The following is a 21,586-nucleotide window of genomic DNA, read 5'->3' as shown; positions in this document are numbered from 1 at the left end:
GCAACTCTCTCAGCATCTGCTTCCTGGAGGGCTGGCCTGACACAGAGGGTCTTGGGGGCTGGATTCCTGGGGGAAGAAGAGCTGGAAGTTGTGTTTGCAGAATATATATATATATATATATATATATATATATATATATGTATAATTTTTTAAATCCTCACCTGAGGGTATTTTCCCAGTGATTTTCAGAGGGTGGGAAGGAGAGGGAAAGACAGAGAGAGACATAATGTGAGAGAAACACATGGATTGGTTGCCTCCTGCATGAGCCTTGACTAGGGCTTGGGCTGGGGAGGAGCCTGCAACTGAGGTATGTGCCCTTGACCGGAATGGAACCCTGGACCCTTCAGTCTGCAAGGCTGATGCTCTATCCACTGAGCCAAACTGGCTAGGGCTGCAGAGTATCCTATCTAATAAAAGAGTAATATGCAGATTGACCACCATTCCAACACACAAGATGGCTGCCCCCATGTGGTCAAAGATCCTGCCCCCATGTGGACACAAGATGGCCACCACAAGACGGCCAGCAGGGGAGGGCAGTTGGGAGGCACCAGGCCTGCAAAGAAGGGCAGTTGGAGGTGATCAACCCTGCAGGGGAGGGCAGTTAGGGGTGATCAGGCCGGCAGAGGAGGGAAGTTGGGGCAAACAGGCTGGCAGGGGAGCAGTTAGACATTAATCAGGCTGGCATGGGAGTGGTTAGGGGGTGATCGGGCTGGGAGGCAGAAGCGGTTTGGGGCAATCAGGAAGGCAGGCAGGCAAGCAGTTGGGAGCCAGTAGTCCTGGATTCCAATTGCCTGGGCAGTTGGACATCCCTCGAGGGGTCCCAGATTGGAGAGGATGCAGGCTGGGCGGAGGGACACCTGCCCCCCTACCCTCATGCACGAATTTCGTGCACCAGGCCTCTAGTCTCTATATATAAAACTCTAGCATGCAAATAGATCAAATGGCGGAACAACTGAACAACTGGTTGCTATGATGTGTTGACCACCAGGGGGTGTGTGCAGTGGGATGGTGGAGCAGGTGAGCAGGGGCGCCAGACCAAGGCAGGATGCCAGTCACCCTCATTGGGGCGAACCTCTGGTGGTTACTGAAAATTTTTTGCTGCCTGCACTGTGGTCCCACCTGGTGCAGCAGCAGTTGCCAGCCCCGATCGCCCCTGAGGGCTTCTCCACCTCCCCCTGCTCTGAGGGGTGATCGGGGCTGGCAGCTTCGGTTCGCACCCACTGATGGCGCCGACCCCGCTTGCACCCACTGGTGGTGCAAGCCCCAATTGCTCAGTGCCAAAATGTGGGGAAGGGCTGGTAGTAATAATTACCTTTATGAGAATTAATTTAGATAATAGCCATGTAGTATCTGTCACTTAGTAAATGGTTGTTATTATTACTTGATTTCTGAGTCTGTGGGAGAGAGCCCTCTGTGGTGGCAGTGGGGTGTTCCAGACACTGTGCCTGGCCCTGGGTGTAACCTCTTTGTAGTTTTTCTTTTCGTGTCTAAGGTGGGGTCCCTCCTGCTCCATGCAGATTCAGAAGTCTCCCTCTGGGAGAGGGGACATGTGGGAGACTGAGATACAGAACCTGGGAGGTACTGAGTCTGCCCCACAGGCTGGGCTTCCGGTTACATGTCAGGGGCCCAGAGGGCGGCCCCAGGAAGGGTCCTCCGAAGGCCCCGCTCCCTTGCCTGGTGCGGGTTTAGGGCTCCCTGTGAGGGGACCTACGGGGAGAAAGACAGACCAACCTGACTCTCCCGGACAGGCATGCGATGAGTGTCTGGTGGACGGACAGACACAGATCAGACTGAGATAGCAAGACAGGCAAGGGGCATGTGACTTGGAGACAGACAGAAAGACGGACAGGAGGGCCCGAAGGCCTGGGCGCCACCCACCTGCCGCCTGGGCCGCGAGGGGGCGCCGCCGCCCCGCCCAGCGCCGCCCACCATCCGGCGAGGCGCGCGCCGCGGTCCCGGAGTGGGCGGGACCGGGATGCTCGGGGCGGGGCCAAAGGGCACGCGGGGCGGGGCTGGCGCTCGCGGGGGCGGGGCGCGCGTGTCCGCGGGGACGGTCGGGCGCGGGCGCGCGCGGCGGCGGCGGCGGCGGCGCGTTCCGTTCCGGCCGAGGCTCCGGCGGAAAAGTTGCGGGCGGAGAGCGGCGGCCCCGGACGGCAGCGAGCGGGACGTCCGGCCGGTTCCCGGCGCTCGCGGCCCCACCATGGACGACCTGGGTGAGTGAGCGGGGCCGGGGCGGAGGCGGCGGAGGGCGCGCGGCCCGGGGCGGGCGGGCGCGAGCGAGCGGCGGCCCCGGGATCCCACCCCGGTGGCCGATCCCCGCCGGGTCCCTGCCGGCCGGCGCTCCGCGGGCGGGGATCCCGGGCCGGGCCTGAGCCCCGACCAGGCCGGCCCGCGCCTCGCCGGCCTCACAGCCGCCACCCCCGCCTCGGGGACGACCCCACTCCCGGCCCGGCCCTGGGGGACCCACCCGCACCTCCCGGCCCGGCCCCAGGGACCAGCCTGCGCCTCCGGGACCCGCCCCGACCGACCGCTCCAGGGGCAGGACCCTTCCTGCCCGGGGCAGACCGCCTCCCCAGCGAGGGGACCCCCGGCTCACAGGCCGCTCCCCCACCCCCACCGCCCAGACCCACCGCCCAACTCGGGGCACAGCTGCCGGACCCCACAAGCCGGTCCCTCCGTTCCGGGGCGTGCTCCCCACCCCAGGACCGCTCCCCCTTCAGGGGCAGCCTCTCCGAGCCCAGCCCTTTCATGTCAGACCCCCAAGTTAGAGATGAGCCTCCCCCCACAAAGACAAGTTTCCCGTGCGTCCCACTGACCCCCCCCCTTCAGGTCTGGCCACCCTGTCTCATGGACCGGTCACTCCTGTGGGTCCCAGCCGGCCCCTTTACCGGCATATCAGACACCAGCCTCATCCTAGAAGGGTAAACTGGGGAGACTGAGTCGGCACCCCCCTCCCAGACGCCGGTGAGAGGCCAGGGAAAGGGGGGAAGTGGGCCTCCAGGCATGGCCAGCTTTGAACCTGTCCCGGCTGGCAGGGTCCCGCCGCCTGGCCGCAGACCTGCTGGGAGCCACCCGGGAAAGGAGGACAGGGCGCCGGACAGAGTCGCACTGTTCTCCTGTTAATGGAGCTCCGGCGCTCCTCTCCTCACTCCTGTGAAGCGGGAGAAAGTGTCTCCTGGAAGCAGACACTCGGCCGAGGGGCTGGTGCCAGGGCTCCAGGAATGCCCGGAGTGGGAGCACCCCGGGGTGGGAGGCTGCACGCTCCCTCCCCTTCACGCAGAGGCTGGAGGGCCTCTGAGCCGGGAGGTGCCGAGGGGAAAGTTTCTCTCTGTAGGGGCCTTGTCTTCCCGCTCTGGACTGTGGGTGCCTTGTATGGCCATTGCTGCTTCCTCTGTCCCAGGCTGGGAGGAGCAGATTCATCCCCCCTAAGTGACGGCCCCCAGTGCACAGGGCACCAAGACTGGCTGTGTGCAGGCACGGGACTTCAAGGGCACAGGGAGGAGGACCGGGACCTGACTGCTTCCTGGCAGCTTCCTTTGGGGTCCCCCCCCCCCCCATCCCGGCGCTGGGGATGGTGTCCAGTCCTGCCTGTTGAGCAGCGGGCGCTGGCTGCCAAGCATAGTTCTGCCCTTGGGTCAGACTTGGCACCCATTTTCCCCTCCCACACACTCAAGGTTGGCATGGCCTCCAGGCAGGTATTTTTTTTTTCACATAAAAGTAAGGAAGCTTTAGAGGAGGCTGGGGATACTTTTGTAACCAGGCTTTCCCCGGGACGGGAGCAGTCAGAGTTCTACCTAACGTGCTGATGTGGCTCTGCTTCTGCTCTTCCCCGCTGTTCCGAGGACGGAGTCCGCCTTGGAGAGTTTGCGGTCAAAGTCCGCGGCTCCTGCCTCCTGAGTCCTCCGTGGAGGCCCGACGCGGGGTGGTCTCGGAGAGGAAAGGGTGCCCGGCCAGGTGTAGGGTTCAAACGTGCTGTGCGTGGAGTCCTCCCGGCCTCAGCTGTCCTGTCCTCCCAGCAGCCCTTTGCACAGAGCCCCAGGGCCACTCTGTCACCACCCCCTGCCTTTCTCTAATTGAGGGAACTAAGAGAGGTGGAGCCACTTGCCCAAGGCTGCACAGCCGCTGGAGGGACAGATGGACAGAGCCAGGACTAGGGCCCAGCCCCAGCGCCCAGACCTGCCGCTCTGTCCTCCCGAGGGGGGTGAGCTGTGGGGGAGGGAGGTCGTGGTGGGGTGATGGCTGCCACCTGCAGCTTCTGCTGTCCACCCAGCCCCCAGTCTGGATCCTGGCTGCCCAGCTTCCTTGGCCTGAGCTCCCAGGGGCCGCCCGCCTGGCGGACCAGAGGAGGGGGAGAGTAGGCTGGGCGTGCAGGAGGGGAGAGGAATTTGCCTCTGGGCCCCGGCCGGCAGCTGTCTGGCTGACTGCTCAGCCCTGCCCGTCAGCTGTTTCCTTAGTTAGGGCAGCCGGGGGCCAGGCCTCGCTGTTATTTTCCTCCTGAGCCTGCCCTCAGCTGCGAGCCTCCCGGCCCCCCGAACGGGGAGAGCTTAGGGTCTGCCCTGTGACGAGGCTTAGGGGCAGGGGTCTGGGCTGGGGCTTTGCTTTTGGTCTTAAACTGGGGGACTCGCCCCTCCCCATAGCTGTGGTGACGGACTGGCCATGTGCTCTTTAATAAGTTACCAATTTATCGCTCTCCGGGCAGGAAAACATAAACACAGCTTTCCCTGTGAGCCGCTCGCGGTGCGGTGCGGTGGCTGCCGGTGGCTTTCCTCATTACTGTTTAGAAGACGCTGGTTTGGCCGGGAGTTGCCCTGTTCTCTGGCCGGCGTTTCCTGGACAGAGTTCCCCGGCACGGGGAGCTCGGAGCCTCTGATTGCGCTGCCTGACCTGACTCCTTGCTTTCCCCATGTGGGAGGGAGGGGGTGTGACCACAGTTGCGGTCACTAAGGATCACTCCTGCTCGGTGGAGAAGGCACGGGCTCGGCCTCTGAGGTTCCTCTCCGCCTTTCCGGGCGGGGTGTTATCTGTGCGCGCAGACGTGGAAGCCGAGCTCTGGGGAAGTCCTCTGGGGGAGCGGGATTGGAGCCTGGACTGATCCAGCTCTGGATCTGGTCATTTTATCTTTTTTATTTATTTTCTCAGAGAGGAAGGGAGAGAGAGATAGAGGCATCAATGATGAGAGAGAATCATCGATCGGCTTCCTCCTGTATACCCCCCTACTGGGGATTGACGGGGAATCAAATCTCGACCTCCCGACTCTCAACCACTGAGGGCTGGGCAGTCTGGTCATTTTAACCCCAGTAAGGCCATAGGTGTGATCTGTGACTGACCGGGGCTAGCTGAGTGGCACTAGTTACCTTTAAAAGCTCTGCTGGAGGCCAGCCCCGGGACCTGCCTCTGTGGCAGAGGGCGGGCGGTCCCGCGCAGGCCCCGTGGCTTTGCCTGCCCCTCTCCCGGAGCAGCCAGCTGTTGGCAATGCCCAGTTGCCTCTGGAATCTGGACATGTCTTCCTGCAGCTTCTCAGCAGTCTTGACCCTCTGGAAAACAGTGCCTCATTGTCCTTGGAGGGGTACTGGGGGGGAGGGGGGATTGCCTGGGGCATTTGGGGCTGTGGAGCCTCCCTGTTTCCATGGAAAGTCTGGACGTGGGGCTGGCCTGTCTGTGGTGCCTCTGTGTTGGGCCGGGGTCAGGGCACCCAGCTGCTGGCTGTGCAGAGGCGCCCGGAGCCATGTGCCCGGCCAGGGGGCTCTGAGTCAGCGCCGGGGCTTCTCCTGGGCTGTGTGCGGGGGAGGGGCAGAGCTGGGCTTCTAACCTGGTGTCTGGTTCTGAACAGGTGCCCTTTCTGCTGTGCTCGGGTCTGCTGCCTGGGCAGCCACAGCTCAGTGTGGAGAGGCTGGGGCTTCTGGCGGCCGTAGCCCCCCCACTGCGGGTTTGAGGTCTTCCTTCCAGCTTCCGGCGATGCCCATGCACTGGGGAGGCTGGGTGGACCCCTCGGAGGGGCCGATGGAAGGCCAGAGTCACCGCTGATGGCTGAGCAGCCCTCTGCCTCCTTTATGCATGAGGCGTGTGGCCCTCCAGCTGGAGGCTGTTGAAAGAACTTCTCCCAGCGTCACTCTCACCCCAGCCCTTCCCTGGGCTGTGGCCTCCTTGCCTTCGCTGATGATAACAGACCTCGGCAGGACACTTTACAGCGTCTGCGGAACTCTGACCCTAACGGTTACTGAGCATGTGCCACGTGCGGGCGCTGAGCGGGGCGCCTGGCATACATTGCTTTGTGGCTCCTGAGGGCCACACGAGGTGCAGCTTCCGTTACTGCTGCCACCCACCTTACAGAGGCCACATAGCGCACGGGGTGAGCCCACGGCCACGTTCTGGAACAGCCAGTGCCGGGCTGGGGCTTGAGCGCAGAGTGAGCCGGGAACCAGTCTTTACCCTTCAGTTCACGATCCTGGACCCGATCCTGACTGCCTGTTGGTTGGCTGGCTTTCCATTCTCTGTTCCTCTCCCTCATCCTCCTTTCCTCTTCTCCGGGGCTGCTTCCCCCTCCTTTGTTCTTTCTTAGGGACTCAGGATGGGACGCTGGGCACCTGTAGCAATAGCTCCGCCTCTGTGGGGGCTCCACTTCTCACCTTGCCCAATCCCGTCACCTGTTCCCTTCCAGACAGACCGGGAGCTTATTGCACAGACGTGCGGAGGCCTGGGGCTGCCTCGAGGTCCCTCTCTGTGCCCTCCTCCTGCAGACACGCTCCTGTCCTAGTTCCCGGCCGTCTAGGGAACCTCCATGGGAGGAGGACATTGTTGACACCTTTTCACGTGGAGAACTGAAGATGTCTTGTGGGAGGAAGAGAGAGAAGGAATTAGGAAGCGAGTTTTCCCGGAAATTCTGACAAACAGCTGGTGGAAAGGGGCAGCCAAGGTCATCTCCTCACCTGGGATGGGCCCGGAGCTCCCAGTTCCAGCCACTTGGCCTTTCCAGTTGTGGTCTTGTTGGGAGGCTTGCTGGCCTCAAGCATGTGTCTGCGTCCGGATACGCCTTCCAGCTCCCGGACTGATTGCCCAACCCGCGGGCTCAGGGCGGCCCCTCCAGGGAGGCCCTGGACGGGCCACGGGCAGGCAGCGTGTGTGGTTGGCCAGACTCGGCAGAGCCCTGGTGGCCAATTTTTCCCTTAAAGACGGCCTCTTAATGCTCGTTTCTTGTGTGATTGTGGGATTGTGGTTTTATGGGAGAACGTTGTTATTGTTAGGTGCACACTGAACTGTTCGGGAGTAAGTCATGATGTCTGCAACTTAGTTTTAAAGAATATGGTAACAAAAAGTAGGGGTGTGTGTGTGTGTGTGTGTGTGTGTGTGTGTGGTGTATATGGGAGGTGCACATATTTTTTTATACAAAATGGCAAAATGTTAATAGTTGAATGTAGGTGGAAGGTATATGTGTACTCATTGTAATGTCTTTCACTGCTCTGCATGTTTAGATATTTCCATGGTAAAAAGTTGGAAAAAGCCATAGTGGTCCAGGGGTGCCCCTAAGTGTCTGCCTGTGATTGACGTGAGTGAGCCTGGGCCTCCTGTGATTGCCAGGTGGTGGGAAGAGTGGGTGGGCAGAGAAGGAGCCACGTGGGCCCGGCTGCAGACAGGAGCCCGCAGCCACCGTGACCTGTGCTCAGAAAGCCAGAGGGCTCCAGGGTTGGAGGCAGACTCCGGGCTCCCGTGGTGTGGTGAGCCGGGCCGGGAAGGGGTGAGCCGGACAGGGAAGGGGTGAGCTGGGCCGGGAAGGTTGAGCCGGACAGGGAAGGGGTGAGCCGGACAGGGAAGGGGTGAGCCGGGCCGGGAAGGGGTGAGCCGGGCCGGGAAGGGGTGAGCCGGGCCGGGAAGGGGTGAGCCGGGCCGGGAAGGGTGGCCGGTGGGTTGCAGGAGGAAGCTTTCCGAAGGCAGAGAACCGCCTCTGGGCAGCTGGAGCCGGGGGAGGGGATGAGATGCCATTCAGTCCACGTCATGAGCTCTTATCTGTGGCCCAGGGAGCACCGGGCCTGCGGGCGGCAGGGCCCGGAGCGGCCCAGGCTCTCCTTACGGCTGAAATCGGCCTCCACTTCCCCCTCTGGAGGCTCCCCTCCTGGATCCCCTCTCGGAGGTCCCTCTTGTCTTTTGTGCTGACGCAAAGCCGGCCGTTGGTCTCCCGTCTGAGAAATAGCCGATTCCGACGCCAGTGGCCCCTTGGCCACGGGGTCCCGGCTCAGCAGGGGAGGGCCTCATCGAGGTCTCCGAGCCACACTGTCCGTCCGCGCGCCAGGACGCAGAGGCTGGCCGTGCGGGGTCATGGGATCGTCCTGTGTGACTTCGGAGTGGGTGTCAGGCCTCGCTGCCTGTTGGAAAAGCAGGCTGTGGGTTCCTGGGGGAGGGGTGGTGCCGGGAGGAAGCTTTATGTAATTCTTGGCTGGGACTCAGGTAATTGTTTTAATGAAATGGAATGCAGCTTATTCAGAACTCACTTGGCAGGAGCAGCCATGTTCCGCTCTGTTTTCGTGTGGGGGGAGCGGGTCACACATTTCCAGCTGTTTGGGGCGAGCCAGAGCGAGGTGGCAGGAGCCTCCGGGAGCCCCTCTCCTGCCTCAGGGACCCTCAGGCGTCTCCATCTCCTCTGGCCCCAAGTCCGCGTCTTTTTTTGTTGTTGTTCATCTCCACCCGAGGATATTTTTCCATTATTTGTGGGGAAAGTGGGAGGGGGAGACAGAGAGAAACATCGATGTGACACATCGATTGGTTGCCTCTTGCACGAGCCCCGGAGGGGCCTGCAATCTAGGTACTTGTCCTTGACCAGAATCGAACTCGGGACCCTTTTTCCGCAGGCTGACGCTCTATCCACTGGGCCATACTGGCTAGGGCTGCCTCTTACAACAATTAAAAAAACAAACAAACACCTGTTGAAAGCAGGCTGTGAAATGGGCCCAAACCCTGCCTTTCTTGACTGGGAGGCCCCACGTGGTGAGGGCCGGTGAGGCCATGGAGGTGTCTAAACAGCAGACAGGCCTTCCCTAGGCTCTCTTCACCCATCTCCTCCTCCCAGTCTTCTCCACCTCAGCACCTGTTATAACCCCAGTGCTCCCACTCCGTATCTCCCGTGAGATTGAAATATCAGTGATGAGAAAGAATCATCAATTGGCTGCCTCCCGCACACCCCACACTCGGGGATCGAACTGGAAACCTGGGCATGTGCCCTGACCAGGAATTGAACCATGGCCTCGGGGCTCAATCACTGACTCACAGCGGCCGGGCCTTCACCCCTTTTCTTCCGGTGTTTTCACCTTTCTGTTCTCCCTAACTTCTTTCGTTTACTTCTTTTCGGGTTTGTGGTTTGTTTTTTTTTTTTTATAATCTTCATCCAAGGATATTTTTGCTATTGATGTTTAGAGAGTGGAAAGGGAGGGAGGAAGAGAGAGGAGAGAGAGAAACATCAATGTGAGAGAGACACTTTGACTAGTTGTCTCTGGCATGCGCCCTGACAGGGGTCAACGGGAGTGAACCCACAACCCAGATATGTGGCCTTGTCTGGGAATCGAACCCATGACCCTTTGGTCCAAAGGCCAACACTCTAACCACTGAGCAACCAGTCAGGGCTCCTTTTCTGTGTGTGTGGTTTAAAAAAATTTTTTTTTTTTATTGATTTCAGAGAGGAAGGGAAAGGTATAGAGAGATAGAAACATCCATGATGAGAGAGAATCATTGATCAGTTGCTCCTGCATGACCCACACTGGGGATTGAGCCCACAATCTGGGCATGTACCTTTGACCGGAATCGAACCTGGGACCCTTCAGTCTGCAGGCCAGTGCTCTATCCACTGAGCCAAACCGGCCAGGGCATCCTCTTCTGTGTTTAACTCAGCCTGGGCCCTTCTTTTCTTTTGCTAGGCACCCCCCCTCCCCCACGCTTTCGTGACCACACTTCCCCTTCTGCTCCTGAAGATCCGCCTCTTTTGTGTTTTCCCAGAGCTTTTGCTTGTCTCCTGTTTCTCTCCCAAATACCTGGGTCAGTTTATCTACTTGCGTGACCTCTTCTCTCACTGAGTGTTGGCGACTCCTAAATTTATATTTCCACCCCTGACGTGGATGCCATTGTCCATTCTTCCGGCCTGTGCGCGGCAGAGACCACTCATTTCCTCTCACTCTCTCCTCGGCCTCTCTATTGTCCGTCCGCCTCTGTCCTGTCCTGCTCTTCCTTGGCCCGTGGCAATCCCAGGCCCTTCTGGGTTAGGCCACGTTTTCACACGCTTTGTCTTTTTCTTCAGATGCCGGTGACTTTTGTTAATTATTATTATTATTATTTTAAATCCTCACCCGAGGATATTTTTATTTTATTTTTTCTTTTTAATATGTTTTTATTGATTTCAGGGAGGAAGGAAGAGGAAGAGAAAGATAGAAACATCAATGATGAGAAAGAACCATTGATCGACGGCCTTCTGCACTCCCCCCACTGGGGATTGAACCTGCAATCGGGGCACGTGCCCTTGACTTGAATCGAACCCAGGACTCTTCAGTCTGCAGGCCAATGCTGTATCCAATGATTCAAACCAGCTTGCTCTCCATTGATTTTTAAAGACAGTGGAACGGAGGAGGAGGAAGGAGGAGGAGGAGAGGGGGCAGAGAGAAACATCGACGTTACAGCCATTGGTGGCTCCCACATGTGCCCTGACCCTGACCCCTGCCGGGGATCTAGCCTGCAACTGAGATATGTGCCCTTCACTGGGAATCGAACCCCAGACCCTTCCATCTGTGGGCCGATGCCCTTAACTACTGCGCCAAATCAGCTAGGGCTGCTTTGTCATTTTTTTTTTTTTTAATATATTTTATTGATTCTTTAAAGAGAGGAGGAGAGAGGGATAGAGAGCTAGAAACGTCGATGAGAGAGAAACATCGACCAGCTGCCTCTTGCACACCCCCTACTGGGGATGTGCCCGCAACCAATGTACATGCCCTTGACCGGAATCGAACCCGGGACCTTTCAGTCCGCAGACCGATGCTCTACCACTGAGCCAAACCGGTTTCGGCTGCTTTGTCATTTTTTATATGATTGTGACAATAATCCTTCCGGGCAGCTCACAGTTTTTCCCGTTTTACAGATGAGGAAGGAAAACTGAAACCCCGGGGACTGAGAGGAGTGGACACACTCACTGTCGCAACAGATAACATTGCGAGAACTTGATCTTAGGGCTGTAGGTCCAGCCCATTCTCTGTTGGTTCTTCACACTGACACCTGTACGCAGAGATGGGAAATCTCAGGTTGGGTTTGGCCTGCAGACCATGTTGCTTGCCTTCATGGTATTTAAAAATATTCCAGTTGTCAGGCCAGCGAGGCTCCTGTGAACCAGGAAGTCAGGGTTTGATGCCCAGTCAGGGCACTTGCAGGCTCCATCCATAGTGAGGGGTGTGCAGGAGGCAGCCGATCAATAATTCTTTCTCATCATTGGTGCTTCTCTCTCTCTCCCTTCCTTCCTCTCCCTTTTCCTCTGAAATCAATAAAGATATACTTTAAAATATATTCCAAGTTACTCATCAACATGTAAAGCATTAGGAGCTCACACCTACCCAATCCACATGTCGTTTCTTTTGAAAAGTCAAACTTGGCTCCACCAGTCGCCTGTCTTCATGGCACCACTTGGAGGACCTGAGGGTCCCAGCCTCGCAGTGGCTCTGTCGCCTGCCGAGGGCCCGGCTCCCTGGAGCACATTCCCACCTGGCCCTGGTTTGGGAGTTTCTAAGAAGGCTCTTTCCGCCCTGTATTTACAGCAGACATGCAATTGCAGAGTCTGAGGATTTTTTGCACTGTACCCTCCAAGTTAGATTTGAATTCTGACTGCTCCGGGCTTACCTCGCCTGCAGTCTGGATTTCTGTCCACATTGTAGACCACAGCCTCCGTCCGGTCAACCTCCCCTCACCCTCCACCTTTGGGGTCTCAGCTGCAGCCTCCTTCTGCAGATGACTTTTTCCGGTCAAAACCTGCAACCTCTGGGCCCTCCCACTTTGGAAAAACTCCCCAGATTTTATAATTCTTTCCTTTCGTCTCTGCCCAGCCCGGTAAGCCCCTTCAAGAAGGGCTCTTACCTGCCTCCCAGGGGTCTGACCGCCAGGTGCGGCTCGGTTCTCCCTGCTGTTGCTTAATGAGTGTTGGACGGTCGATGATGAAATGGGTATGAGCTGTGATGCCTAACCTCCAGCCAACCACTTCCTCCACCGGGCAGTCTGCGCGAGAAACCCTCTGCTGCCAGGCGGTGGGCAGGCAGCTCGGTGCCCGGACAGAACACTGGCTGTGACCCCAGCGCCGGTCCCTGCTGGCTGTGACCCCGCGGATCACCTTACACCTGACACTCAGTCCCCGGATCTGTGAAACGGGTTACCCTTGGCTAACGGCTATCACTGTTCATCCTTGGGGTAATGTGGGGATTGCTGTGGGGGTTTGGCCTTCTCTGTCACCTCTCCACTTCCCGAACCCGCTACTTACGTTGGCTGTGGCCTTGGCGGTGGGCGTTTCATGCCTGTGAACCTGGTTGGCTGGGCCCAGGGAAGGAATCTGACCTTGGTTACTTCCGAATGTGACTCGGGACCCTTTGTGGCCGGTGGGGTGGCGTTGGGTCTCTGATCTGCAGGTGGTGTGGTGGTGGCCAGGGCCGGGCCTATTAGGTGGTCATTTCCCCTGAGCCTCTTTGGTGGCTTTGAGGAGGAAGTGGCTGGGGGAGGAGGCGGTTTGGTGGCGTGGCTCATGGTAGTCGCTCACCTAATACTAACAGCAGAGCTGCCGCAGAAGCCACTCCGGGACCCGCTTCAGTGCAGCACCGGCTTCCGCCAGAGCCTCAGGCCGCCGGGGTCCCGAGGCCGGGCAGGCCGCTCCATGACGTGTGCGGCTCACAGGTGGGCCGGGCCAGCAGGGCTCCGAGCAGCAGCAGAAAAGGGAGGGATGGTTTTCTAGACCGTGATCTGTGGCTTTTGTCAGTTGGGTGGGCACAGCCATTAGCTAGGAAGCCCGTCCAGGGATGGCCTGCTCTGCCACCTCTGTACCTTCCAGGGGCAGTCAACCTGTTTTTGTTTTTTAATATATTTTTATTGACTCCAGAGAGGAAGGGGGAGGGAGAGGGAGGGAGAGAGAGAAACATCAGTGATGAGAGAGAATCATTGATCAGCTGCCTCCTGCATGCCCTCCACCAGGGACCAAGCCTGCAACCTTGGCACATGCTCCGACTGGGAGTGGAGCTGTTACCTCAGGGTTCATAGTTCGGTGCTCAACCACTGAGCCATACTGGCCAGGCGGCAGTTCATCTGTTGGGCCAGCGCTGGCCCCGTTGGGGGTTTGAAGTTGCTTTGAGAGTCCTGGCCAGGCTTTTTCTTGCTCTGTTTCCAGGACTGTTCCTCTTCCTTCGGTGGAAATGGGTGTGACCCATGGCCAGCCGTTGGTTTCCTCTGTATCTGCCATTTCCCTCTGTGGCGCTTTGTCCTCGCTGGGAGCTCCAGGACAGGGAGCGGGGGCTCCTTGAGGCGGGTGTGAGGGAGCGGCTGCGGGCCGGGAGGCTGTGCTGTGCCTCGGCGAGCGGCCGGCCGGGGCCCCCTGGCTCACGCGTGGCTGCGCCGAGGCCTGGCTGCTTCTTCGAGCGAGGTGGCTGCCCGGATGGCTGGTGGCCTCATTGCCTTCGATGCCTCTTCTGCTGTGTCCTGACCCTCCCGTGAGTTCTGCCCGTCCCCCTCTTTGGGAGTCGGCTCCGGAGGTCTTGTGCCTGCTGCGGAGAGCCACACCGAAGCCCGCGGGGGAGGAGTGCTACCTGGAGGTGGTGTCACGGCTTCCTGTGGTCACTTCTGGTAATCCGCTCCCAAACATCCTGTTTGTGCTCCCGGAACAGCAGGGCGCTGGCCGGGGACAGCTGCTACCTGCCTGACCTCCCGAGCTGCGGGGCCGGGCTGTCACAGCCCTTCTGCCCCGGGCCGTGGTGCCTGGCCACTGGTGCCGATGGCCTTGCTGGTAGTCGCTCCTGTGGTGGCGCTGGCTTGGGCTTCACCCAGCTCTGCCCTTCCTCTGCTCCCTGCTCCTGCTAGAGCTTTTCCTCCGAATATCCTGTCGGGGGTGATCAGTCAACACTCCCTTCTGTGGCTCTGGTCTGGTTCGGGCTCTCTGAGGCCCCTCCGCTTCTAGAGCTCGGAGGAGCGTTAGGGTGTCATCTCCTCCCGTGGTTCAGGTGGGGGTGTCCAATCATCACCATCAGCGCTGCTCACTCTTTATCTGTTTATGTTTTCGGTTTCCACTGAAGATGACAATTGCAAAAGGGGTTTTGTGGGTTTTAAAAAACATGAAAATAATCCTGGCCCACATTGCTCAGTGGTCAGAGCGTTGGCCCATGCACCAAATGGTTGTGGGTTCGATTCTCGGTCAAGGGCACATACCTGGGTTGCAGGTTTGACCCAAGTTGCGGTGTGTACAGGAGGCAACCAATCAAAGTGTGTCTCTCACATTGATGTTTCTCTCGCTCTCGCTCCTCCTCCTCCTCCCTCCTCTCTTCCACTCTCTCTAAAAATCAATGGCAAGCCGAAGCCGGTTTGGCTCAGTGGTAGAGTGTCGGATTGCGGACTGAAAGGTCCCAGGTTCGATTCCGGTCAAGGGCATGTACCTTGGTTGCAGGCACATCCCCGGTAGGGGGTGTGCAAGAGGCAGCTGGCCGATGTTTCTCTTTCATCGACATTTCTAGCTCTCTATCTCTCTCCCTTCCTCTCTGTTAAAAATCAATAAAATATATTTTAAAAAAATCAATGGCAAAAATATCCTCAGGTGAGGATTAATAACAACAACAAAAATCTGAAAATAAGAAATAGAAAAACATTTTTAAATCACTTAGGAGTTTCTACTCACCCATTTTACAGATGGACAGACTAAAGCCCGCTGAGGAGAAGGCACTGGCCCAGGACACTTAGTAGCAGAGCAGGCCTGTGCTTTTCCTTCTAGCCCAGCATGTCTCAAAGGCTGACACGGGCCAGATAAACAAGGTTTACCTTGATGTGGGCCGCAGAAAAACAGAAGCTTCAATTTTCATAGAAACGTAGGTTTATTTCACTAGAGACATGTGAATACAAAGGGCTGAAATAAATGAGTCATCGTTAACATAAAATAATAGAACATTTTAATAAAAATTAATATTTTTTCTTTAACATTCACTTACCAGACACTGACTAACTGCACAAATTAATAAGTGTAGCACAATTAAACCTATATTTTCTGAAAGCAAAATATTTCCTGTTGCATACACCAAATAAGTCAGTCCAAGACTAGTGATATGGCCATTGGCTGCTAAAATATTCGCTGCTAGCATCAGTGGAGAGAAATGGTGTGCTTGCTCGTAAGCATGTAAGGGAAATGAATGCAACACGATTATAGTAATTAGTCATTAGCAAATGTTCGTTATTAATATTAGTAATTATGTATAACAGGATGTTGAAAAATTAAGTTACGCCGAGACCGGTTTGGCTCAATGGATAGAGCGTTGGCTTGGGGACTGAAGGGTCCCGGGTTCGATTCCGGTCAAGGGCATGTACCTTGGTTGTGGGCATATCCCCAGTGGGGGGTGTGCAGGAGGCAGCTGATCCATGATTCTCTCTCATCGATGTTTCTAACTCTCTATCTCTCTCCATTCCTCTCTGTACAAAATCAATAAAATATATTTAAAAAAAAAAGAAAAAAACAAAAAAGAAAAATTAAGTTACAAAATTTTTATTAAGATGTTTCTTACATACTGTTATATTGGCTGGGCCTCAAAAATATTTGGCTGTGAGTTTGACCTTTTTTGGTGAATTCTTGCCCTTTTTGGTGAATATCTGGGATCCTGGTTTTCCTCATTTCTAGGACTACACATCTGCCACAGTGTAGCCTCAAGCCTTGTTTTTCTTTCCTAAAAATATTTTTATTGATTTCAGAGAGAGAGGGGAAAAGAGATAGAAACGCCCTTCAATGAGAATCAAGCCCGCAACCTGGGCATGTGCCCTGGACTGGAGTTGAACCTGGGACCCTTCAGTCCTGAGGCCAGTGCTCTATCTACTGAGCCAAACCGGCCTGGGCTTTCCTAGAGACCTTTACATGTCATTTTGTATTTGATATTATTTACTTTTGTTAAAGTCTTTTTTTAAAAAAAAATATTTTATTGAGTTTTTACAGAGAAGAAGGGAGAGGGATAGGGAGTTAGAAACATCGATGAGAGAGAAACATCCACCAGCTGCCTCCTGCACACCCCCTACTGGGGATCTGGGATGGAACCTGGGACCCTTGAGTCCGCAGCCCGATGCTCGATTCACTGAGCCAAACCGGTTAGGTCTGTTAAAGTCTTTATGTCAGCGAAGATACATGCTCAGTTTAGGAAGGAAAGACAAAGGCACAGAAAGGCAAGTCCTTTCTTCCTTCCTCACAGGGGTAACTATTGTTAATTGTTTGGTGTGTACCTTTTCTATTTATAAACATAGAACATGCCTATGATATACATATCCTTAACTTAAAAAACATATCTTTATTAGAGGCCCAGTGCATGGATTTGTGCACCGGTGGGGTCCCTCAGCGTGGCCTGCGCCCTCACAATCTGGGGCCCCCTTTGGGAATGTCGGACGGTCGGTTTTGGCCCAGTTCCCACAGGCCAGGCTAAGGGACCCCGCAGGGCATGGTGCACTAGGCCTCTAGTACGCATGTAAGATCTTTAGTTAACCTTTCCCTCTGAGACTCATCAGTCTGTTCTCTGTTTCCATGCCTGTGTGTTGAGTGTCTACCCGCTGGTGTTCGGTGTGGTCATAGCTACTGGTCTAACGGTCACTTGGGCTTCTTATAGACAGCGTATTTGAACCTTGCATTTTTATCCAGTCTGAACAGTCTCTTCCTTTTAATTGGAGTATATACACCTTCTAACATTTAGTCATTATCAGTATGACTGGGTGTACCTAACATCTTAAAGTTTGTTTTCTAATTGTGCCATCTGTCTTTATTCTTTTTTATTTTTCGGCCTTCTTTTAGATTCATTAAAAAATGTTAGGATTCCATTTATCTCCACCATTTACTTATTTAGCTATACCTCATTGGTTGACCTTTTTTAGTGGTCGCTATATGGGGTTTTACAATTGTTTAATTGGATTTATTGTGGTGACATTGGTTAATAAAGTTATATAGATTTCAGTGTACAATTCTATAACCCGTCTTCTGTATTTTGTATTGTGTTCACTACCCCCAAATTGTTGCTATATGTTTGACGGGTTTAACTTACAATAGTCTATATTTTATTTTGTTTTTTATAAGTGGGTCCACACCACCCTAAACTTTTCTTTTTTCTTTAAAAAAAAAAAAATATTTTATTGATTTTTTACAGAGAGAAAGGGAGAGAGATAGAGAGCTAGAAACGTCGATGAGAGAGAAACATCGACCAGCTGCCTCTTGCACCCCCACACCGGGTATGTGCCCGCAACCAAGGTACATGCCCTTGACCGGAATCAAACCCGGGACCTTTCAGTCCAAACCGGTTTCGGCTCATAGTCTATCTTTAAATTATAGCATACCACTGTATGTATAATGTAACACCTTACAACAGTATGCAGTCAGACCTCGGTTTCTCGAATGTCTCCATCTCGAACAATTCAGTTCTCTATAATTCAGTTCACTGAAAAAATGTCTCGGTAGTTGGAAAAATTTTGGATCTCGACCCGGCAGCCCTTTCCTGCCAATACCGGTATGGGCAGTCATGTGTCTCAGGCACAAGCAAAGGAGAGAGCGAAGCATGAGTCAGTTCGCAGCTGAACCTCACATTGTTAAATCTCAGGAAATTGAGCTATGAAAAAAATAAAATAAATAAATAAAAAAAATATATATTGCTTTTGTTGCTTATCATTAAATACGTAGAGTAAGTGACCATGGGTCCTAAGGTTAGTAATAGTAGCAAAGGGAAAAGGAAGTTGTGAGAGCAACAACAGAGATTAAAAAAATACTTGTGAAGTGTGATAGAGGTATTCGCATGCCGGAGCTGGGACTGGGCGTGGCCTGGCCAAATGGACAGCGCACTTTAAAAAAAAATAAAAATACATTTTTTATTGAATTTTTACAGAGAGGAAGGGAGAGAGATAGAGAGTTAGAAACGTCGATGAGAGAGAAACATCGACCAGCTGCCTCTTGCACACCCCCTACCAGGGATGTGCCCGCAACCAAGGTACATGCCCTTGCCCGGAATCGAACCCGGGACCTTTCAGTCCGCAGACAACGCTCTACCACTGAGCCAAACCGGTTTCGGCCAGTTAGCGCACTTTTAAAGCGCGAGGAGCGCTGAGGTGGCTGAGGGGTGAAAGTGCTCAGGAAGCAGGATGGAGGCAGCTGAGGACGGTTAGAACCGGACTCGTGGGGTCTGGGACAGATGAACTCAGCTTACAGGGTTTCTAATGAGAAAAACTGATTCGGGTTTTGAACAGATCGCTTCTTGGACAGCCTTCCGGAATGAGTGAAGCTGTAGAACTGAGGCTCTGCTGTACATGAGCCTCCGGTCCTTTGTCATTGTGGTCAGACATCTACGGCTACGCGTATTGTAAACCACACTGCGTCTCAGTCTTTCCTATCACCATAAACTCACTCTCTGGCACTCTCTGTGCCTCTGTATAAAGGACCTTTATCTTTTCCCCTTCCTCTCCCTGCCTGGAGCTTCCCTCCGCACCGCGGTCCTCAGAGGCTGCTGTTCATCCCGGCTTAGTCATGGTAATCGATGATGCCATCGGCCACTCGCAGCCACAGAGCCGTGCTGGTGTTGGTGACACGTTCCAGTGACACAGTTCCAGCTCCCTCCCCTCCCCCCTGCCCCCCGGGGAGAGGTGTGACAGGATGAGCTGGCAGGACCTGGGCTGCCATTCGCCCTCTGGCTAATGCCTCCTCCTCAGCGCCCAGTGAAAGGCCCAGTGAAAGTGCCACCGGCCCAGCCTGACTGCCTGGGACCCTCTCCCTGCAGCTGCCTCCCGCTGGGAGCCCAGCGCCCCCCCCCCCCCCCCCCAGGAAGCCAGGCCGGCCACACAGTGAGCTTCAGCCTTCAGTGCCCACAGGGCTGCGATGCTGTGGCCACAGCGCCTTGGGGGGCGCTCCTTTGATTTTTTTAAGGTCAGGGCTGCTGCAGGCTGGGGGCTGGTGGTCCCTGGATCACAGCGGAGGGGGAGTCCCGGGCGAGAAGGGAGGGGTGGGCCTGCTCCTGCACGTGTGCTGCTGTCCCCCATTGCGCTTGGCTTTGCATGTGAGCACCACGGAGACAGCGGCGGCACCTGCGACGTGGCGGGCGGCCTCTGTAGCACCTGGGCTGGGGGAGCGTTCGCTCAGTAGTTGTCCACGGAGCACCCATTATGTGGGAGGCACTGCCCTGTGCGAGGAGGTGGAGGGAGGTGATAAAGCCGTCTCAGGCTGGGGATGGAGGCAGTTAGGCAGACAGCTCCTACCAGATTGATGAGTGCTCTCAGGGGAAGTGCACAGCACTTTGGGAACTCAAAGTCTTGAACCCTGTGCAGGGAATGTGGTCAGAGAGGGCTTCCTGGAGGAAGTGGCACCCTAAACTGTTGTGTCTTAATTGGAACCTTGACATTTAGAAAAAGCCCTAAATTTTCGTCCTTTCTATGTTAATAAGGATTTCCTTACTAAGACTTGGGTTTTCGTTCAGAAGAGGCCCTAGTATAAAACCTACACATTCCCTTTGTTTAGGGAGGCATGGCGGAGCTTTCATCCTTCTGGTGCGGAAGAGGAAACTGAGCTGTGATAAGTTTCCGGGATAAGAAGACAGGAGCGTGGTCTAGGCAGAGGGAGCGGATGTGCTAAGGCCCGGGGAGGAGGCGTGTGTGTGCGTGTGTGCGTGCGTGCGTGTGTGTGTGTGTGTGTGTGTGTGTGTTCACTGGCTCAGATTTGTACCCGTGTCCTCCTCCCAACTGGATTTGCAATCAGACTCAGCCTGAGCCCCAGGGCCAGCAGTCCTGGCTTCCTCAGTGGGATGATTTTCGGGGTGGCTTTGGTGTGACAGCTGAGGGGGAGCAGCTTCTGGGCTTCCGGTACCCTCCGGTCCGATGGCGAGCTCTGTCCCTGCGGGGCCCGGGACCCCAGGCCCGTCCTGAAGGGCGTTTCCAGGAGAGTTGGGGGCCTGAGACTGTCCTGAGCCTGCCCCCCGGGGGGAGCCCCGGGGAGGAGCCTGGCTTCCCCCTTCTGGAGGAGGCTGTGGCGATGGGGGTTAGCACCCGCCGGAGGGGCCGGGGAGGGACCCGTGACAGTCCCAGACTCCGACAATTCCTGGAGCCAACAGCAGGCAGTTCACAGCTCCCCAGGCCGCGGGAGAACTTCCAGTACTTGTTTTAGAGGAAGAGCAGACTGAGTGGCAGCCTGTGTTCATTCCCCAGCTGCTGCTTTCTGGGCCCTGGGAGGTCCATGGGGATGTGGGCCACGGGGTGGGGCGGGGAGAGAAGAGGCTCTGTGGCTCTGCCTGACCTCGATGGCTGCCCTGTCACCTGACCCTGCCGTGCACTTCTCTCCTGCTCGCCCTCCTGCCCTCCCTGTTCCATCCTCAGGAAACACATGTGGGAGGCATACTCCCGCTTTCCCCTCAGCCACTCGGTCACCGGTCACCGGCCGTGTTGATGTTACCTCTGTTACTTAGGGCTCAGGGGCCCTGGGCCCTCCTCCGGCCAAGCCCCGCCCCCCCGGCTCTCCCGCCCAGACTGCCGAGTGACCTGACACAAGCCTGGTCCTGCCGGCCGCTCTCGGGGCTTGCCCTTTAAGTCCAGACTCCGCAGCAGGCCCTGGGCCCTTAACTCCTTCCACCAAGCCGGGACTTGTACCCTGGGCTCCATCCCCTGCCTCTGCTCCACCCAGTCCTCTGCCCAGAAAGCCCCGCCTGCCGCCCCCCGCCGAGGTTAGTGCTCCCTGGGGAGACGGGGTGCCTGTGCCCAGCGCTGTTGGGGCCGCCACTGGCAGAGCGGATGCAGCCCCAGGGAGAGAGGGCTGAGGACCGGAGGAGGCAGGAGGCAGGTATGCGGCACTGGCGCCGTTTTTCAAGGCCAGTCGGTGCCGCCTGCCCTGTGCTGTGTGTCTGTGCAGTAGTGGCTTTGCTGGACAGCCGTGTGGCTGCCTGGTCAGTGGCCAGCAGGGCCATCTCAGAAACGGCCGTCACCTGGGATGGAGGGGCGATGAGGCTGCTTCTCTCCTGCCCGCTCCTGTGATCAGGCGGTCAGACTTGTCTCCAGTGGACCCGGCAGTGAGCTGCGGGTGCAGGGCGGCCGCCTGGCTGGGTCCCGGCGGTGGCTCACTTTGCAGACTCCGTTTCCTGGCCCATGAGCCACCGGCCCATCTGCCCAGCGGTGTTGTAGGGACGTGTGCACCGCTTTGTGTGGCCTTTCCGGCGGCCCACACAGTCCCGGAGGCCACCCGGTGCCAGGTTAGGCCGGGGTGAGGTTCCTTTGTCTCCGCCTTGTGCTCCGCAGGGGGGGGCCTGCCTCCCAGAGGCTAGCGGGCATTGTCACGCCTGAGGGCCAGGGCCTTGGAGTAAGGCCAGGGCGGCCCAGGCCCGTGCCGCCCGAAGGGTGGTCCCTCGGGCCG

General features: G+C 56.4%; 1 protein-coding gene across 4 annotated transcripts in view; it reads left to right on the top strand.

The window, feature by feature from the left end:
- The first annotated feature begins 2,027 nt into the window (after positions 1 to 2,027).
- PXN (paxillin) overlaps positions 2,028 to 21,586 on the top strand; it is a 43,252-nt gene continuing 23,693 nt past the window's right edge. For 2 of the 4 annotated variants that reach the window (XM_084868110.1, XM_084868109.1), the window contains exon 1: positions 2,028 to 2,213. In XM_084868110.1, the coding sequence (XP_084724236.1) occupies positions 2,201 to 2,213 (13 nt within the window). In that variant the 5' untranslated portion in view covers positions 2,028 to 2,200. The remainder of the gene's footprint in view (positions 2,214 to 21,586) is intronic. The other 2 variants (XM_084868107.1, XM_084868108.1) reach the window with 2 other exon arrangements.

The sequence above is a fragment of the Pipistrellus hanaki genome, assembly GCF_964339955.1.
Source record: "Pipistrellus hanaki genome assembly, chromosome: 19".
Taxonomy (NCBI): Eukaryota; Metazoa; Chordata; class Mammalia; order Chiroptera; family Vespertilionidae; genus Pipistrellus; species Pipistrellus hanaki.
This window is presented reverse-complemented; position numbering and strand designations above follow the sequence as displayed.